General features: G+C 45.4%; 2 protein-coding genes across 2 annotated transcripts; both read left to right on the top strand.

Annotated features, from left to right (window-relative positions):
- Nucleotides 1-1,318: 1,318 nt before the first annotated feature.
- On the top strand, nucleotides 1,319-2,701 carry LDX57_012094 (uncharacterized protein; the record flags this gene model as incomplete). Its single annotated transcript, XM_046093827.1, has 1 exon — nucleotides 1,319-2,701. The coding sequence occupies one exon, from the start codon at nucleotides 1,319-1,321 to the stop codon at nucleotides 2,699-2,701; it is 1,383 nt and encodes a 460-aa protein (XP_045949805.1).
- Nucleotides 2,702-18,760: 16,059 nt separating this feature from the next.
- Nucleotides 18,761-19,829, top strand: LDX57_012093 (uncharacterized protein). The gene has a single exon (XM_046093826.1). It carries the CDS (start codon nucleotides 19,076-19,078, stop codon nucleotides 19,736-19,738), a length of 663 nt encoding a protein of 220 aa, XP_045949804.1. The 5' UTR covers nucleotides 18,761-19,075; the 3' UTR covers nucleotides 19,739-19,829.
- Nucleotides 19,830-21,215: the final 1,386 nt, after the last annotated feature.

Raw genomic sequence — 21,215 nt, 5'->3', positions numbered from 1 at the left:
GCCGCCCGGATGGATGCTGCGAAAATCTTTTCGTTTTCATTGTTTACCATCTTTGAAATATCAATCGTACAATATAACGTGTCGATGAAGATGGTCGATGTCGTGTATGCCGATGATAGAGTCCGTATGTTGCTCAAATAACTGATTGGGAGAGTGCGGACAACATCTGTATAGGACAGAGATCTTGCGGTAGGGTTTGAAGGGCTGATTGCAATGCGCAAGAACTGGATTTCGCGAAGAATCTCGTCGTGACCGTTTTGAAAACATGATTTAAAAAGAAATTGTAATGTCAAAGTCTGTAACTCTGCAAGAGCGGCACTAAATCCTTTCTTAACTTTCTACAATTCTTCTTGTACTTTCTGCATCTCCTTTCTATGCAAATCATCTCATCGTTTGATGTCTCTTCTAAGTTTCACGAGCTCTTTCACAAAACTGACAATGTTTGTGTCGTCGTTTTCAGCCGAGACATCGTCCGAAATCACCGCTTCACATTAGACTACTGACTTGCCCTGGATCTTCTTCTTCTGTTAAGAGCGCGTAAATCTCTGTTAGATGTCGATTTCTTGTTCTTGCCCATAGTTGTTAGACAATCTAATGATGCGTCTCGGTCTCGATAATCGTGATAATGATTTTTCATGTTTGTCGCGATCGGGCGGTTCAGGGGTTCGCATCTCGGCCCGTCCCGACATTTCTGTTCCCTCGCGTCGAGTAGCGAGTAGCAATGCTCTCAAAAGAATATACACTGGGTCCAAAAGAGGTACACCACCGGCTAGCAATACAGTCTTTCCGGGAAACGGTCGTTTTTCTCTGTTGTGTACACTCGATCTCGAAATCGGCTTGACCGATACACACAGAGAAACTCTTTCCCGGCCCCACCGCCAAGACCTTAGCGCAGATCATTTATTGAGCGGGCTGCATCAAACTGAGGGGCTCAGTAAGATGCGTCGTGTATGTTACAGTAATATGTAACATAGATTACATTACGTGTATGAAAGGAAAGCCCATGGGATTCCATGGAATTCCATGGTGGGTCTCTACAAGTCATGTGGGGAAAGGCCACCTTGCGCAAGTAACTTGATGGTCTGCTGGGAGGCCTCTATTTCCCACTCCTCTTCCTTTGGACGGTGTGTGCTAGTCATCATTTGCGAGGTGTCTCTTTGGCCCAGAGAACCTCAACAAGTGGTATTAGCGACCGACGACCATCCTGACCAGTTGGCGGTTGTTTGCAGGCGAACAATACCCTCAACGGCACCGAATGGTGTAAGCCTCAACTAATTATCACTCACCTTTAGTCTGTCGTTACCGTAGGCCCAAGAAAATGACTGCCAGTTCCCTCGTTAGCCATGATGATTATGGCGTTCAACATCTTGACCCGTGGGTCGATACATCACAATATGCACCAACACCTGGCAACTTCCGTTGGTCAACCGCCTCCCCGTCCGACATAAGCTGCATAAACGTCGAACCCGTCTCCCCGGTTGATTACGCCTCTCCCAGACAACCTGCTTCACAAAAGAACAGTCTTCCTTTACTCCAGTACGGTGATTGGGGGGAAGGTCGAACATACGACGAGGATCCACCGACTTGTATTCACTATTTGATCGAGTGGAAGATCACTCTGAATAACAGGACGGTGGCGAAAGATACAGAACAAGATCTGGTTCTAGCCCCTCGATATTACTGGAGGCTTTTTTTGCAACCAAAACTAAAGGAGCTACTTCTACGAAAGTATCCGTATCGAAAACTTGAATCGGATGACACGTCTGTTGTCGTTTCCGCCACTCGGCAGAAGGGCTTGACTTTGAGATTTGATGGAACCGACGTTGATTGGACCTCTATAGAAAAACAGCTTTTGGATTGGGGTGATCTTTTTCTTGCTGGCAAGAAACTGAGGCTGGTTATCTCATTCAATTACATGGAGAACACCTCTAGCTCAAACGTAAGCGGCAGGACTACTGATAAACGAGGCACTTCGTCTGCTACCCAGCGAATGCTTCAAGAGCGAGACCGACAGATCTATGCCGAGGAAGCAGCTTCCGGAGAACCGCCTGCCTGGAAAGAGGTATATGCTTTGATGCGCTGTCCTGGACCCTGTGAACTAGGCCCGCACTGTTGGCAGGATCCTTATGGGAAAAAACACTATAAACTCTACCGGGATCAGCTGGGGAGCTTGGTGAAATACGTGCAAAACGGTGGGATTTTACAGTCGCATGAAGATGTGCCTGGTACAATTCGTGAGCAAATCTATAGAGCAGAGAGACAACGGCTCGATAGACCGCGGGCCAATAATCGATCTACTGCCGAAGCAAGCTATCCTCCCATTAATATCACAAATGTGCTTCCCACACAATCCCCGCAAGCACCGGGGTGGTCAGCATCCACATTTCCAGAGGACACTATTGCCTCTTCGGTCGAGGTTCCTGCTATCCATATTCCAGGCCTTCTTGATGTTGCTGTGAGAGAATACAGCAGCTGGCAACAGTCACGTTTGGGTGATGAGATATTGAAGGCCGAGGTCAGAAAAGCGTGCGATGTAGCCCTAGATGATGGACTGGACTTGGCGCAGATTGATGAAGACAAAGATCCCAATTACTTCAAGACGCGTGGTGTCAAGTGGGGTATTGCTCGGCGTTTTGTCAAGGACATCAGGTACTGGGCAGAAAAATACAACGGATGCGTGACAAGTGAAGCGGATATATAGTTTGGGCATTGATTAACCTGGTGGGTTCTTTTAGGCGTCTATATAATCTGAAATATCTTCCATGTCGCGGCTTGAGAATCAAAATTCATCGATTAATAGACCTGCATTTCGGAAATGGCCCTCCGCGCTCGAAACCCTTGAACCAACCACCTCAACGCACCATTCGAGAAATGCATCAAACCCTTGGTTTGGATTCATTTCATACTCATTCCACTTGCGCTTGATAAATCGTTTTAGCTCAGAGAAGAACTCTTCAATGGGGTTCAAATCCGGTGAATAAGGAGGGAGATATATCAGCTTAACGCCGGCATCTACGCACATTCGCTGGATGTTTCCGGTACGATGAAATGAAGCATTATCCATAACGAGAACAGACTTTGGTTCTGGCCATCTGTTGCAGTGCTGAAGGAGTTGCTCGATAAAGTCTTCGAAAACATCGGCATCAGTAGCGCCCTGGAATACTCGACACAGGATCAGTCCATCTTGAGCATACGCAGGAAGTATCTGATAGCGTCTGTCCCGGTGAAATTTGGAAATCTGAACTGGTGTCACACCTAGAGGTGACCAACCAGTTCGTCGAAACCCAACCCTTTTGTCACAGCCGGACTCATCCACGAAGATCAATTGGTAGGACTTGAAAGAAGATAGATTGTGGAGGTAGAAGTCCCGCAAATCCGCATTTCGTTCCTTTGCAATCTGGCGAGCTGCTTTTTTCGACCATCCGACCGAAGCAAGCGCCCTGCTAATGCTTTGAATTGTCACATGCTTTCCAAATTCGTCCCACAGAAAGAGGGCCATCTCGTCTTGGTATAAGGTCGGCTTCTCTGTCAAATGTTCACGAAGAGCTTCGAGCATAGGCGGCGTGATGGTTCGCGGGCGTCCAACACCATTTCGCGGCGCCCTAACCTTCCCGAATAATTTGAGGTTGGAGCGAATGTGTACTATTGATTGCTTGCTGCAGTCAGCTGCATGGGCCATCTCAGATATTGTTAATGAGTTACTCTCGATCATATGATGAATGAGCTCGAGCTGTGGGGGTTTGAGGTTTGGTGCCATAGTGCTTTAAACGAAGCGGAGTGGTTGTCTGAATGACCGTGCAACGTGGACTTATTCCAGGCCCCACAGTGGATTAGCCCCTGGGTATACGGGCCGACAATGGATCCGATATTACCTGCGCCGATAAATTCTATACGATTCCAGAGGATTCTCTGCAGTGTGATTGGTGCCTGGGAGGTGACATTTCCAAGCGAAGTCATGTACTGCCAAGACAGTTGATCTCATTTGAGAGCTATCTACGATCAAGCTGATTCTGTATAAGCGGATTGGTAGGCCGTAGGGGCGGACCGAACCGGCTTGAATTGACCCTTTTTTGAAGTTTAATGCCAGCAGAACCGTACGCCACGGGTGGGCGGACGCAACCACGGCTACTCTTGGTCTTCCATGGTATGATTCTAGGGGCACGTGCACCACTTAACTGGCCAGGTGTGTAGGTTCAGCTCAACCCCGCATTCCCTGACAAACTCCCGACCTCACTCCCATGACATGAGTATTCTTTCTCCCATGTTCCACACAAACTAACAGGTTAGAAATCATAAGGCACAATCCGATCGTAGGGGAGTCAATCCACTATGGATGCCAGGACCCGATCTCACGACGATTATACGGTCGGATGGATTTGCGCCTTGCCAGTGGAGACGGCGGCTGCAAAGCTGATGCTGGACAAAATACATCCGTCTTTACCTCGCCTGTCGATGGATTAAAATGCATACATTTTTGGGAACATCGGAGAACATAATGTCGTTATTATTATTTTACCGACTGGCGCATATGGAACTACATTAGCTGCAACGGTTGGGATGCAGTTGCTCTCTAGTTTCCACGCTATCCGCTTCGGTTTGATGGTCGGTATCGGCGGCGGAGTACCAAGCAGCAATGCAGATATTCGACTCGGGGATATTGTAGTGAGCCAACCAACGGACACTTTTGGAGGCGTGATCTAGTACGATTTAGGTAAAGCACTGAGCGGCGGCCAATTTAAGCGAACAGGAATGTTTAATCGACCTTTTAAGGTTCTGTTGATCGCTCTCGCGACTCTCTAGGCGCATCACCTCACGGAAGACAGCCAGGCTGTCGGATTTATTTCCAACCTGGAAGCCAAACTATCGCCCCATAAAGCTACTAAATTTACGCGACCGACGCAAGAGGACTATCTATTCCAAGCAGAATATGATCATGTCATATCCGATACCTGTATTGATTGCGATCGATCTAGATTGGTTTCACGAACCCCACGAGAGCACCAAAAACCAGTAATTCACTACGGACTCATCGGATCGGCAAATCAAGTTGTGAAGGATGGCAGGCGGCGAGATCAGCTGGCTTGAGATTTAGGTATATATTGTGTGGAGATGGAAGCGGCGGGACTGATGAACGACTTTCCGTGTCTGGTTATTCGGGGCATCTGCGACTATGCCGACTCACACAAGAATAAAGAATGGCAAGGGCATGCGGCAGCGGCGGCGGCCTATGCAAAAGAGCTTCTTTTGGTGGTTGCAATCGATCAGATCAACTGCACACCAACTGCAAGAGACACACTCGCAGACTCTGGTGAGAGGATGTAAATAGTATTCCTTGAATAATTCGAATTGATTGCTAAATATTAGTTCATATATATAGTTTACCGCTTTGATGTCCCTTTGGACCTGAAGGATGTGTCAGTGATTGAGAATTTCGTGGGACGGCAAGGCGAGCTAGACCAACTCTGACAGTATTTACGGCTCACGGATATCCAGTCACGAAAGGTTGCAATTATTCATGGGCTTGAAGGGATGGGAAAGACACAACTAGCGATTCGTTTCGCACGAGATCACAAAGATGATTTTACTGCTATCTTCTGGCTAAGTGGTAAGGATCGAGGCACGCTATTACAATCTTTGAGCTCTATTCTGCCCCGATTGCCAGAGCAGTCGTGTGCTGATGAGGCAATCAATGACGAAGAGATGGAAAAACGAGCTAGAGAACTGTTAAAGTGGCTAGCTATAGAGGGAAACTCACGCTGACTGATCATTTTCGACAACATCGACCAATACTCTCCTTTCAATGGTCTCATTGGTGAAGCTTATGATTTTCTTGAATTCTTCTCTCGAGCTGACCATGACTCTATTTTCATTACATCTCGGCTGCAAGAGTTGACAGAGCTAAGAAAGGCATTTTCTATCCGTAGATTTGACTCAAAGAATGCGATTCAACTGCTTTTACAAAGCAGCCATCTATCAATGAAAAATACAGTTAAGGAGCTTGAGAGCAATCCAGGTATCAAGGTACTCAAGAATTCAATCTTATTTATGATACTAATGTACATAGATATCGTTGTCTTTGCGAGTCGTCTGGATGGCCTTCCATTGGCAATCGCCATCGCTGGGGCGTTTATGCATGAAACTGGAACCAGCATCACTGAATACTTGCAGTATTACCAGGCATCTTGGTCTGACCTACAGCTGCAATCAAATCCTGAACGCCAGTACCAGCAAGGCAATATGCTGAAAACATGGATGATCTTATATCGTGAGATTCAGCGGCGGGACGCGAATACAGCTAAATTGTTATTGTTTCTTGCTTGTTTTGATAATCGAGACATCTAGTTTGAACTAATAAAAAGTAGCCGTCATAGCTCGAATCTCCCAATTTGGCTGGAAAAGACAACAATAAGCGGAATCGCGTTCAAAATCGGTGTCAAGGCTCTTATCGGGTTCTCTCTACTGGAGGCTAAGGAACAAGAAGGGGGCTACATTATGCACCCGGTGATGCAAGACTGGTGCATTCACCTTGCTAGTGCAGACGAAGCTCTGAATTCAATTCTGCTCAATGAACTGGCAGTGGTATCTGTTGGGTACACTGTCCCTAGCGCAAGTACCAGAAATTATTCCGAGCTTCAGCAACGGCTTATTCCACACGCGAATTATGTACGTTATAGGGGCTGTCCAGGCCATGATATTGCGGTGTGGGGAGCATTCCACGGCTTAGGGGACCTCTACTCTGATCAGGGCAAGCTGCAGGAAGCCGAGGAGATGTACCAGCGAGCACTGGCAGGGAAGGAGAAGGCCCTCGGTCCGGATCACACGTCCATCCTTGATACAGTCAACAATCTTGCGAATCTCTACTCTGATCAGGGCAAACTGCAGGAGGCCGAGGAGATGTACCAGCGAGCATTGGCAGGCTATGAGAAGGTCCTCGATCCGGATCACACGTCCACTCTTCAGACAGTCAACAACCTTGCGAATCTCTACAAACATCAGGGCAAGTTGCAGGAGGCCGAGGAAATGTACCAACGAGCACTGGCAGGGAAGGAGAAGACCCTCGGTCCGGATCACACGTTCATCCTTGATACAGTCAACAACCTTGCAGTTCTCTACAAACATCAGGGCAAACTGCAAGAGGCCGAGGAGATGTACCAGCGAGCATTGGCAGGCTATGAGAAGGCCTTCGGTCCGGATCACACGTCCATCCTTGATACAGTCAACAACCTTGCAGTTCTCTACAAACATCAAGGCAAACTGCAGGAGGCCGAGGAGATGTATCAGCGAGCACTGGCAGGCTATGAGAAGGCCCTCGGTCCTGATCACAATCGGACCCAGTTGGTTGTGGAGAATGTAAATGCGTTAAGGACTGTATATAGATATTAGCGGATAACCGTCCTCATGCATTAAGAAATAATCGTTTCATTCTGTCCAGTTCTTTGGTTTTGGCAGGAAGCCATTTCGGTACTACCCACGCGGAAAGTATCCAACACATTTAAATTTTGTACAGTAATTCCTGCTATTCTTTTGGAATTGATTGACCTAGCAAAGGCTGGGAAAAATTTGATATTACTGCCACCAGGCAGCATCCACCAAGAGGTTCCAAAGGATTCCATGCCAAGTGGGTACGTGACATGTAATATTACAGCTCACTTAACGTACCATACAAAATCCATCTTTCAACGGCCCTCAATTAAAAGGGCCGGCCCAATAATCTACTTGCGTTAAGGCCTTGGCAGTGGGGCCGAGAAAGAAAGTCTCATTGTGTATTGGTCAAGCCGATTTCGAGAAAGACTATAGAGACACTAACCGCTCCAGAGCAACTGAGAAGGGCGCGTGACGACCTCTAGCTGCGATAACACCCAGTGTATATTCTTTTGAGAGCATTGCTACTCGCTACTCGACGCGAGGGAACAGAAATGTCGGGACGGGCCGAGACGCGAACCTCTGAACCGCCCGACCACGACAAACACAAAAAATCACCACCACGATTATCGAGACCGAGACACATCATTAAACCGCCTAACAACTATGAGCAAGAACAAGAAATCGACATCCAACAAAGACCTACGCACTCTCAGCAAAAAAAGAAGATTCAGAGCAAGCCAGTAACCCAACGTGAAGCGATAACTTCGAACGACGCCTCGACTGAAAGCGACGACACAAATATCGCCAATCTTGTGAAAAAATTCGTGAAACTTAGAAGAAATATTAAACGACGAGATGATTTGCATAGAAAAGAGATGCAGAAAGTACAAAAAAAATTATAAAAAATCAAAAAAAGATTTAGCACCGTCTTTGCAAAACTACAGACTTTGACACCGCAATCCCTTTTCGAATCATGCTCCCAAAACAGCCACGACAAGATTCTTCACAAAATCCAGTCCTTGCACATTGCAATCAGCCCTTCAGACCTCATCGCAAAATCCCCGTCCTATACAGATGTTGCCCGCATTCTCCCAACCAATTATCCGAACAACATACAGACTTTATCATCGACGTACACGATATCGACCACCTTCATCGACACGTTGTATTACACGATCAATACTTCAAAAATGATAAACAACAAAAACAAAAAGATTTCCGCAGCACCCATCCGAACGGCGATTGAAACAGAGATCCGAACAATGAAAAATCACATGCACTGGCGCTGTCGCGCTGTCACGGTGGATCCAAAAAACACAAATCGAATAAGAATAGCGTGCCGCGATGAAGCTGAACACCAACTGGTCAAGAAAGTGGCGGAAGCAAAGATCGGGGAGAAAGCCCGGGTGTTTCGGGACGAGCTTTATCCGATCAAGATTGACAACGTCAACAGAATCGCAGTGCTGAATGAAAACTATGAAATCCGAATCAAGACTGTTGCAGTCTTTAACGAAAAAAATGAAATCATCGTTGCCAAGATCGCATGGCTCAGCAGAAAAGAAAGCGCCAAAATCTATGGATCGATAATTGTGTACCTCACGAAAAACACTAATGCACAAAGGCTTCTAGCCGACAGATTCTTTCACGCCGGAAAAGAATCTGATGTGATCAGAGTCTTCAAACACCGACCACGACCGATACAATGCTACAACTGTCAGGAGATTGGGCATAAAGCATTCTAATGCAAGAACGTCCAAAGATATGCAAAATGCGCCGCGAAAGGCCATCACCACAATGACTGCGACCAAACGGTTCCAAAGTGCGTTCCATGCGGAAGCCCTCATGAATCGTACAGCAAAAACTGTCGGAAGCTCTATCCATCACGTCATAAATAAAACTCTCCGAGTAATTCAACTAAATGTGAAAAAACAGGGTGCCGTGCACGAGAGCTTAATGAACAACAAGGAAACCCAGAACGCAATGGCGTTAGCGATTCAAAAACCCCAAGCGAGGAAAATTCAAGGCTGGCTCTTGACTACCCCGATGGAACATCACAGATGAACAAAGATAATGCCTTTTATCTGAAAGAAAAACAGATGAGCGATCCGAAACATGTTCTGGATCAATAAAAACATAGAGGCGGAGCAAATAACGATAAAATCTCCAAATCTAACAACAACAGTTATCCGGTTTCCCGAGCGATTGATCTTTATGACATCAGTCTATATAAAGAAAAAGGAGGCCTTAGCACTGAACGACATATGTGATCATTTAAAAAAAACAATCATGAAAGTACGGCAAAACACAAGCACCGTGGTGGAACTCATGATTGTGGAGGATTTCAATCGTCATGATCAATTCTGGGGAAAAAACGACGTGTCGCTGACAAAACAAGATGAAACGGATCCCATCATCGATCTCATGAATGAATATTCCCTCAGCAGTCTATTCAAACGAAACACAAAGACATGGCATGGTAAAAAACAAAATGAAGACTGCGAATCTACAATCGATCTTGTTCTGGTCTCGGAAAATCTGACAGACTCTGTGATTAGATGTACAATATATGAAACAGACCACGGCTCGGATCATTGCGCCATTGAAACTGTATTTGATACTTCATAATCGATCTCAAAGCATCAAGAACAACTTCTACTGAAGAACGCGTCATGAAAAGAAATTAATGCCAGAATCACGAATACCCTAACTGTCACTCCGTCAAAAGACACAGTGCAGCAGAAAACCGATCGACTGATATCTGCGATCTTAGAAACAGTGTATATCTTGACATCAAAAGCAAAAGCGTCGCCATACGCAAAACGATGGTGAACAGCTGATCTGACACAGCTTCGCCAAATATACATTTACTGGCGAAATCGCGCCCGCTCTGAGCGACGGGCAGAACAAAAGATATCACATCTAAAAAAGACAACCCAAGATGCGGCAAAACAGTACCATGATGCCATCCGAAAACAGAAGAAAAAGCACTGGAATGAATTTCTTGCAAATAATGATAACATTTGAAAAACCGCTAAATATCTGAAATCGAGAGAAGATGCAACATTCGAAAGAGTCCCGCAGCTTCTCAAAACAGATGGGACCATCACCACCGACCATAAGAAACAGACGAAAGAACTGCTAATTAAATTCTTTCCGCTTCTGCCGGACAATATTGATGATGAAGAGACTAGATCACAAAGAGCGCTGGTAGAAATGCCTATCATCACGATAAAAAAAATAAAACAACAATTGCTGACAGCGAAGCCGTGAAAGACATCTGGCGAAAATGGCCTACCAGTGATAATCTGGAAGATGACGTGGCCCGCGGTCAAACACAGAGTCCTTGATCTATTCCAAGTCTCGCTGAAAGAAAGCACGTTGTCAAGACAATGAAGACACGCGAAGATTATACCGCTCAAAAAGCTGAATAAAAAGAACTATGCAATTGTCAAGACATGGAGGCCGATCTCACTCCTAGCGACATTAGGAAAGATCCTGAAATCAGTCATCGCAGAAAGGATCTCACACGCGGTGGAAACGCACGAATTGCTCTCAACCAGCCATTTCGAGGCCTGAAAGCAACAGTCCGCGAAACAAGCACTCGTGCTCCTGCAAGAACAAATTTATATGGCGTGGCACGACCGACGAATGTTGAGTCTGATCAGTTTCGATGTCAAAAGAACATATAATGAAATGTGCAAAGAACAATTGATTCAGAGAATGAAAGTCCGAGACATACCGGAGATCCTGCTTCGGTAAATTGAAACGTTCTGCTCGAAACGAACAGCAAATATCCAAATCAATAAACAATTGTTTAAGGTCCAGAATCTGCCACAGACTGGACTGCCACAGGGTTCGTCTCTATTTCCAATCCTGTTTCTCTTCTTCAATGCAGATCTTGTTCAACGACAGATCGACAGCCAAAACGGAACGATCGCTTTTGTAAACAATTTTACCGCATGAGTGACCGGGCCAACTGCACGAAGTAATCGAAAAAAAATTGAAACAATTATCAGTGAAACACTCGATTGGGAAAAGAAAAGCGGAACAACTTTTAAAGCAGACAAAACAGTTTTCATACACTTTGCTCTCAAAATGCACAAATTGAACCAAGATCCGTTCATTATCAAGAGACAAACCGTTGAGCCCAAAGACCATATCAAGATCCTAAAAATCCTGATGAACACGAGACTCAAATACAAAAAACATATCGTGAAGACGACGTTCAAAGGCCTGGAAGCAGCGATGAAGCTGCAACAACTTCGAAATCTATCCCCCATAACAACGCGGCAGCTCTTCACATCGACGATAGCCCCGATTGTAGACTACGCATCTAATGTTTAGATGCACGTGTGCAAGAACAAGGCCATCGGACCGATCAATCGAGTCCAAAGAGTAAAAGCGCAGGCCATTGTAGGAACATTTCTCACGATCGCGATCAGTGTAACAAAGACAGAAATCCACATTACCACTGCACAATAACGTTTCTGGAGACGGGCCATGAAGATGTGAATGGACATTCACATTCTACCAGAAACCAATTCTCTCCGCAGAAATACAGCTCGGATCAGAAAATTCAAAAGATTCCATCGTTCACCATTATACCAGATAGCGGACGCGCTGAAGAACATTAAAATAAAAACACTCAAAATCATTCATCCGTTTACATTAGCACCATGAGAGACACGCGTGCAAACTGTTGTCCAAACAATTCCAGAATCACAAACCGAACTAGATAAATCAATACAGATCGCTATCAACAGTTCGGCACGAAACGAAGTGATAAGATTTGAGGTGGCAATCGAAAAGCAGCCACCTCGATATCGGAAACCGAAACTGAAGACCTTTTCCGTCACATTGAGTGCAAGAACAAAACAAAATCCATTCTTTGCGGAGCTAGCAGCAATGGCACACGCATTGAACATAGTAATGGAATTAAAAGCCTACAGAATTACGCTGCTCACGAGCAACAAAACGGCGGTTTTAGCACTAAGAAATCCTCGACAACAGTCGAACCAAGAATTCGTTTTCCAACTGTACAAGTTGATGAGAAGACTACAAAAAAAAAGAAATCAGATCAATATCCGTTGGATCCCCACTCATGAAGATAACAAGCTGCTAGATCTGGCCAAAAAACAGGCCAGAGCCGCGACTCAAAAAGATGCGATCTCGCAAGAACAGCCCCCCAGGATGAAGTCGACAACACTGAATATCGCACGATCCCAAGCAATGCCCAGCAATGGCCTGCCAGAGAACGTAGAGAGACACGCGAAACAAATGGATGCAGCACTCCCAGACAAACACACCCGACAGCTGTATGACCGATTATCGTGAAAAAAAGCGAGCGTGCTGACTCAACTCCGAACTGGCATAGCAAGATTAAATGGATATCTCTATCAAATCAATGTATCGCAGACGGACCAGTGTGCATATGGACAAGCAAATGAAACAGTTGAGCACTTCCTCTTTCGATGTCGAAAGTGGACCCTACAACGGACAGAAATGCTGCAATGTATCCATACCCACCGAGAAAACATATCCTTCTTCCTAGGCGGAAAAACTCCTTTTAATGATCAGAACTGGTCGCCGAACTTGAAAGCGGTACAAGCCTCAATACAATTTGCAATCGCCACAGACCGACTCGAAGTCGTTTAATCATTCCAACTAACACTAATAATACTTTCCCCAAACTAACCTACAATAACCACCTTGTGCCAGAGACGATAGACGCGCTTCAATTGCCGAAAATAGAATGTTGAACACTTGAAGAAGCGCCTTCAAGCTAATCTACCAACAAAACTACTAACCCACAAGGACCAGCGACAATAATGACAGCTGATATGACATAAATTGAGTGTGATCATGCATGGGCTTCAAAGAGAAAAGGCATATCTATTTGGACATGTATAATAGATCAATGATAGTTGCCCTTTCGGCTTAGCCGCCGGGCGTTAATAAAGTGTGTGTGTCTGAAAACATAGTGGTAGTGAGCATTTCGCATTAAACTCATTTGAATACATACGTAAAGTGATGCCAGCAAGGGTATAAACATTTACGATTAATCTTATTATCTCTCAATCGAGACATCTCGAACCACCCTCTGCTCTTCTGAAACGCCGTATTCGACCCAGAATTCGATTGCTTAATCAAGGGTCGAGAAGCTTTGATGTTTAGCGCTTGGATAGCCGTTAACTAAAGACTTCGTCTCATCCCTAAGTTATATCGTCAGCGGTGATGAATGCTTTAAGCTACCATCTTCATCGCTGAGGTCGGTATTCAAATCACCATCCAAGGCCGCCCTGATTCTCTCATTATGGCCGTCTGAATGCCTTCCCAACCCCCTATTTTCATTTCATCTTACTATCCCGGCTCGGCTCAGGTCTCCGCAGTCAACAAAATGTGGCGTGCTGCGCAGCCATCATGCTAATGTGCCTGAAATTTGCGTCAATTTTCCACTGGCCGTGGGCTCGACCGCCCGTCGCCGATGTGACCTGTGACAGTACGTCACTACCTGCCTCAGCTGGCGCGGGTGACCAATGATGAAAATCACGCATTCCCCCCTCCCCTTTCCCCGTCGCCCTCCCTCGTCTCGAAATGGGAGGCACAGCCCGACCAGGTAGTGTGCTTGGAATGTGCATAGATTGGTCTTGGCTGGAAACAAACCACCGCGAAGGATCGCCATTGGCTTTCATGCTCTGAACGAGGCAGCTGAGCTTGGAGGGAAAAGTGGAGGTAGTCAGCCGCGGAGAGAACGATGCTGTCTTTGACGAAAGCTAACACGCAATCGCGTAACCGGGACGGGACTCTATGGATGTTGGATGTTGAGTGGAAAAAATATACCAGGGCATCTTTCGACAATCTCGGGTGATGCCGCTTTTAAAGGCGGGGTGGCATTTCTTTCAGAAACCCGAGTAAACACGCCCGGTCAACTTTGGTGAATCCCGTTCTCCCGGGTCTTGTACGCCTTTCATTACAGATTACTAACCGCCAGTTATGGATTTATTCTGATTCTGTACCCACCACCCTAGTATACAGTGTGGCTTACAGTATAATGAGGTATGAATACAACCGAACCAAGCTGAGGAAACAGAGATAGATTCGGAAATCGACCTGCTAATAGTGGGGATGCGGAGGGAAGTTAGAGGGCACGGACATTCCTTTGGTAGGTTAGACGGTATCAATTTTCATAACGCGGGAAATACGTCGCTATTTTGAATGATCGCCTGAATTGACGCCACGTTACTCAAAGCGGAGTATATTCAATTGTGATCTGCCCTACAAGCCGCGGTTGTTTTCTTCTCTTCCACAACAGCTCTAACATGATGGTTAGAAAACATTACTGAAACTACTTTGACCAGAATATAATACGATTCTTGCGAAATAACTAGTCCCTATATCGTTGCTAAGTTCATTTGAGTAACATATGTTTTACAATTACTCTTAGCGAGGCCGATTGGGGCTTCTAAATCTGCGGGACTCTTTACCCCGGTCACTATTACCCAACTGAATAATGCTGCGCTTGTTTTCCTAGGGGGTGCGATAAACCTTGCCCCACCAAGAGATTCCCTATCTCAGAAAAGGAGCCTTTGCTAACGCATCTGCTAACGCATCTGCTTGGATTTCCCAGACATGCCTGCCCATCATACCTAATCTAGGGCCAAATTCTTGCACAATGAGATTAGGATGTAGCCCACGCTCTTGACGAGCTTGACGATACATCTCATCTGTTCCAAAAGTCGCAATATCCCAAATTTCCTTCCACTCTTTGACGGCCAAAGCTGCCTGTTCACAGTCACTTCGGACATTTGTCGCCAGCATGTAGAATGAAGACCTTTTGGCATGAAATCTGATGTGCTTATACAAGCGCACAGAAGAGAAGGAGGCAAAGGTGTATATCAGCCGTACAGTATTCAGGGCTTCTACTTTATGCAGAAGAACAATAAGGGATCCTCCCGGCTTCAGGTGCTCCAGTCCAAGTGCCAGCTGTGTCAATGTCAGTCTGCTCGCCTCTCGGTTCTCACGGTATGTTTCCCTTTCATGGCTTCGAAGTACCTGACCGCCACATATCACAAGGTCAAACCGTTGCCCTGCGGTGAGCTGACGAGGCAAAAGATTTGCAGCATCCGGATGATCAGTCGGGATGCCAAGCCTCCCCATATCTGCAGCCAACAGAGTGATATCAAGGAATTTAAGTGATAATCTAGATCGATCGGATAGAAGGACTTCATGCCCTCCTTTGCGCCTCGGCAGACTGAATCCCGCAGCTTGGGCGCCAGGGTTGACTCTCAATGCTGTTGCAAGAAGCCCTCCTGGTGCCATGCACATATCCAGAATGCATGGGGGATCTGAGCCGGTAGTTCTCACTCGGAAGACGCCAGTAAGTCGATGCATATCGTGTCCTATATCTTTCATCATTTTATAGAAGTATTTGGCTGTCTTCCTGTCGGCATGATCAGCATCCCGGCGCTGCTTTTCGAAAAAGCGGTCGCCCTTGGGATTTTTCCAGCCCTATAAAGCTAATCAGCCCAGAGTACTTGAAAAAGGAAGAAGATCGATTCCGACCCTTTCCCTAAGATCGGACAGTCGTCGGAACTCCGGTACTTCGCGTAGGAGATATTGAACTATAGTGTCGACGGTTCTGTGGTCCTCACTATCGCAAACAGTCGGTGCTACGTGAATAGCGGAGTCAAGACAGAAGCCTGATGCATTTTCGGCGACATGAACGGGGCTATCCATCTGTCGATTAATCTTATAAGGCTGAAGGGTTTTTATTGTTAAAGACAACGTGTGACCATGGAAGGAGTTAATGTATTCTGTGGGCTAGTGCTAGCATTTGCGTCCGCCGATGGATTCGTACCATGCGGGTTGCTTAAGAAGAAATTTCTGAGTAGAAAGCGCGTATATTTACCTGTGTCATACCCTAGACCACGCGGTGATTCGGTCCTGATCCTGCAATAATTTATTCAGACCACCCACCACTTCGTCCGGGGTAAGTGGGTTGGGCGGGGTCATCAGACCCAGCGATACAGCCAATAATCGCCTACATTGTAAAGGTTTCGACTTTTCAAACGTACTACCGCTGGCTAACACCGTGCTTTTTCTCCCCCTCCAGGAGTTCCCCGACAGTTTTCCGTGTCATCAGCTTATCTCTACGCCGCACCCCAAGAATTAGATACCAGGTACTTTCGTCTCCATATGTCCTTAAGCTATATAGGCAAATTTAAAAATCTATGGAGTATTTAATAACAAAATCTGAGGTCGGTAACAGGAATATTAAGGCAAACTGCGATTCATGAATATTCAAACTTATTAGCTGATTCGCGACCAAGACACGGCCAATCTGCTTGGGGAAAAGAGTTAATTCCAAAAATTGGCATTCTAGTAGACAAGGCTACGAGGGTTACGTGTTGAGGCACAATGTGCTCTGCAGATTTCAGCGTACAGCCGTTCATCAGCGTAGTAGTGATATGCAAGGTTACTATGGAGTACCACATTGCCAGAATGAGGTAACCAATATAAATACATGGTGGCTGATTCGGTTCCAGACGTACTTGAGTAGAACAGCGTATCTGGCAGCTCTGAACCTAGCACCTTCTCCTGTCCTTTGAAGTCTTCTCGGCACATGAAATCTGCCTCCTCATGCCTGCCCTGGTTGGTAAGAACGAAGCCTAAATATCTAGGACAGAGCATTGTGTCTGGACCTTGGGGCCTATGTACACGACAGCTTTCTCACATAACATATCTGCTCTATTGACTGAAATATTGCAGATAATTTCCACCTTTTTGGGGTGGATATACCACTTCTTTAGGTTACAGTATTGTCCAGTCACAGCATATTGTTCATGGGCTATAGACACGCGCTATACCGCCAATATGTCTAAGTCAATTTTAGGGCGTTTTGTGGGCCAAAAAAAAGAAAATAAATTGAATGTAAGTCCTAAGGCCGCCCGTCGCCTCTCAAATCAAACGCAAGAGATCGAATGTTGTGCAAATAAATTTTATTTCCCAGACGAGATGTATAAGCCCAAGTGAACTTCACAGGAACAGCGCACGAAGATAAAAGTCGTGTAGTAATCAAAGGTGTGGTCCTGTCGACCGCTAATCTGCCAATGTATGAATTGCTGTGGTTTACCTTATGTCCATGGAATCATAGGCCATTCATATATACCATACTCACTGAATCCGTACGCTGACATTATATTTGTCATCACTATCCGTCCAGATTAAACTTGTTTCAACTTTTATATCCCCGATCAAGTTCTGGCGAACAAGCAAAAAGGCTCGCCAGACAAAACTGGAATCTTGGACCGAAGCTTTAAAGAACAGGTTGCCAACGTCCAAGGTCTAATGAGTAGACTGGACAGGTGTGAGAAAAGTTGTGGAGCGAGGCAACACGTGAGATCCTACGGTCTAAACGGATCATTGGATGCACAACGACTGGGGCCGCAATGCCCTCTCGAGATCTTGGTGCTGTCTCCCCTGGAATCCTGCAACACGATAATGACCGAGAATATTTAGCACATGGAGAAGGTCAAATCTTGGTCGTCAACAAAGTGGATGTTGGATGTCGGGAATGGAAGAAAGATGTTGAAGTGCGATGGGCATAAAATTGTGCAAATGGCCCTAGTCAAGAAGGGTTGACCTTTTTTTGGCTTAGTGGGAAAACTGCAAGAAAAAATAAGCGGGCATCTTCGATGACTTCAGGTGGGTCCGCTCTTTGCAAGGTCGGACGGCTCCCGGCCCAATTTAATGAAGCGTTACATTATGTATTGTCATTTGTCAAGTCACTTCGATTATGCTCATATCTTTGGGGTAAACGTCGGTGCCAAAATTTCTACAGTGCATGTCATATTAGCGTAATCGACTGGGCCTTGAAAGTTCTTCATGGTGTATCGAGTATTATGGGTGCTAACGTATTTCACTACCGGACGCCGCACACAAGCGAGCGCCGCACCTGTGTATCCCATGGGCCATACTAAATTATTAATCCACCATTATTCGAGCTCTAATCTCTCAACCACTGTTAGCTTAATCGTAATAAAATATTAAGAATAACTATATGTATACTTTTAGAGTATATGACTCTAACGTTATTATATATAAATCAAATTTGGCCTGCAATACAAGTCCAGAGTATATTACGTGAAAATACAATGTAACATATATTACCTGAAGATTTACAGATACATATCTTATATAATGTTAATATTAAGATTTATTATATCTAAATATTCTAATTTAAGAATATAGAGCAGATTAGACGGAATTCAGTCTAGATATTGGGGCCTAAATAATGCTGGGTTGGTATGGGATACAATCACCATACACAGGTGCGGGCGTGCAGCGCTCGCTTGTGGAATACCGGTGCGTTAGTTAATGGTGGGCGTCAATTATCGCTCAGTGTAACCAGATCTCCGGTTTCGTCCTCTCGCCCTATAGAAAGATAGGCGAAACTATGGGGAATTGCATATGATGTCAATGTAAAGTCTTGACGTTTTGGAATGGTGGCAGCGTAGCATCTCGCCATTCCAGTCGTAAGTCATATTAGAGCAACCGGCCCGGACGACAGTTGGCGACGCGACCCCGTTACCATGCTCTTGGAAGTTACTCAACAACAGTCTGCGGAAGGCTCATTAGAAGACATTTTTCCATTTGATAAAATGGCTGGAGAGGTGAACTCTCTCTCTCTCGTGTGTTTGCGGACGATGAAATGTTTTCGCCTGGAAGAAGATTTGCAAAGGAGCACATGCTGGAATCCAACTGCTTCAAAAATTTTGCCAGACTAGGCCAAGGCCTTCGGGGAATTCCTGTTTGTGTGATGATGAATCCTTGTGACCGCCATACTGGAGACTTTGGTGACATGTTTACGAAAAATGCAGCGCTACTGTGGCTCAAAAGCTTTTTCGGTGGTGTTGGTCTAAGCCTCGAGCACGACGTTCCTATACTGGACATATTTTCATTGCTAAGCACCGACTGGTTGCGGCAAGGCCATGGTGGACAGTCCGCTGAACATCTGATTTTTCGATCGTGTGAGATCACTCAAGACATTCTTGAGGCACTTAATCCACCATCTATTGTCGTCATGCAATGCGTCACGAATCCACACCAGGGGCAGAGGAATTCAATATTTGGGCGTGTACAACATCCCTTGGCGCAAGCTCTCTTTTCATCAATGGGCCGGGCGCGAGAGGGCAAGGTGCACACATGTGTTCTTGGGAGGCGCGAAATTCCGGTAGTAGCAGCGTTCCACCCAAGTAAAATCCACTATGAGCAGAATCTGGAGAAGAAGCGACATCATTATCAGCTTCTCCAAGAAATCTTGTTAAAGACTTTCTCCCCTTATGTTCAAGATCTTCATGAGTGTTCAGATTAACGAAGTTAAAGCTTCTGGCATCCAGAACGTTCTTTACATTATCTGCTTGATTATTAATTAATTGATGCATAAAAATACAGTTCATTTTTCCCCCAACTTTGGCTTTTATTGATGACCCATAAGTGGCTATAGTGAATGGCCGAACGCATCATAAGCGGCATATAAAGATCGTCTATCTCATAAATATAAATGTAGTGGTCAAAACCGAATAAAAGAGAGTCTGAACATAAAAACTGCCTGCTCTCTCTGAATATATATTCTCATTTAAAACCTCCTGTATATGATCATAAGAATACAGAGATTATCGTAGTTGCAATACCGATAACGCCCGATATTCTGATAGCGATGATAACTGATAAGGTCAGCCATCGTGGTGAAGTCGTCATTTTGATTGGCGGACGTCATATATGACTCGACTAGAACATGAATGAAATAAATGATTCATAGATACATTTGCTGTCGCCTGGTGAAATCATGGATGTAACATCTGGACGTCACTACTTGAGAGTGGCACGTGTGTTCCGTGTATGAACTCGATGTATATATAAATTCAAGACAGAGAACTGTGATATGGCTCCTCAGTCCTTTTTCGGAAAGATAATCCAAAGCAAGCAGTACCAAAAATATCTGTGAATAAATTCTAGTAAATCCAAGAAGAAAGAAAAGAAAGAAAAAAATTTTCTGCTTCATTTTATTGTCTCACCATGCACAAAATGGCCATGACTACAAAATCTTTTGAATATATTTTTCGCCATCTTGTCTTCCCCCCCAAATTGCTCCAATATGGAGATGAAGATGAGGAAGACATGGAATGGCAGCTGGATAGAAGACTTCATCAATTTGTCCAGAAGCAATGGGGGTCTTTCATCAAGGACAGTCCACAGGACATCAAAAATCAGCTGAAGATTGTCGGTAATATGATGACAACCTGGTTAGAGGTCGACAAAAAGAATTCTGTTTGCCGAGACACTCTCTCCCGCATTATAGCCCACTTGAGAGTCCACGGTAAACAGGCTCTCTGATCACCCTAAGAAACGTGGCTAACTCAATGGATAAGGGGCTGTGGCGCTCTACATTCGCGCCCAGAACTGTGGCTGGATCGCTTATCGCAATCATCGCCGCAATAAAATCGTTATTGATGCATTCGAAGTGTCGCCTCGTTCTGCGGATGTGCTCTCCGCCCCCGGGAGCCTCCAACGCCATTTCCCCGGCTCAAGTGTAGCCATACCAGAGAGATATATTGATGACCCCAGCTTTTGCTTCTGGTTATCAAAAGAGCTCTCTCGGCTACACGCCCAAGAAGTTGGCCAAATGAAGTCAAAAACTAGAAAGGCCAAGGTCTCGGTTGACGAAGAGCGAGATACCATCCATCCTGGCTTAATCACAGAGTGCCTGATGTCACAATTATTAGCATACGGCGAATATGAACGATGGCCAGTCTTTGAAAAAAATACACGGGATGAAGTAAACTTGCGAG

Source organism: Aspergillus melleus, assembly GCF_016097325.1.
Source record: "Aspergillus melleus strain CBS 546.65 chromosome Unknown contig7, whole genome shotgun sequence".
NCBI classification, from domain to species: domain Eukaryota; kingdom Fungi; phylum Ascomycota; class Eurotiomycetes; order Eurotiales; family Aspergillaceae; genus Aspergillus; species Aspergillus melleus.
This window is presented reverse-complemented; position numbering and strand designations above follow the sequence as displayed.

Bases quoted from the DNA above. Each gene is read 5' to 3' on its own strand.
- LDX57_012093 (XM_046093826.1), top strand. From the start codon at position 19,076: ATGTTTTCGCCTGGAAGAAGATTTGCAAAGGAGCACATGCTGGAATCC.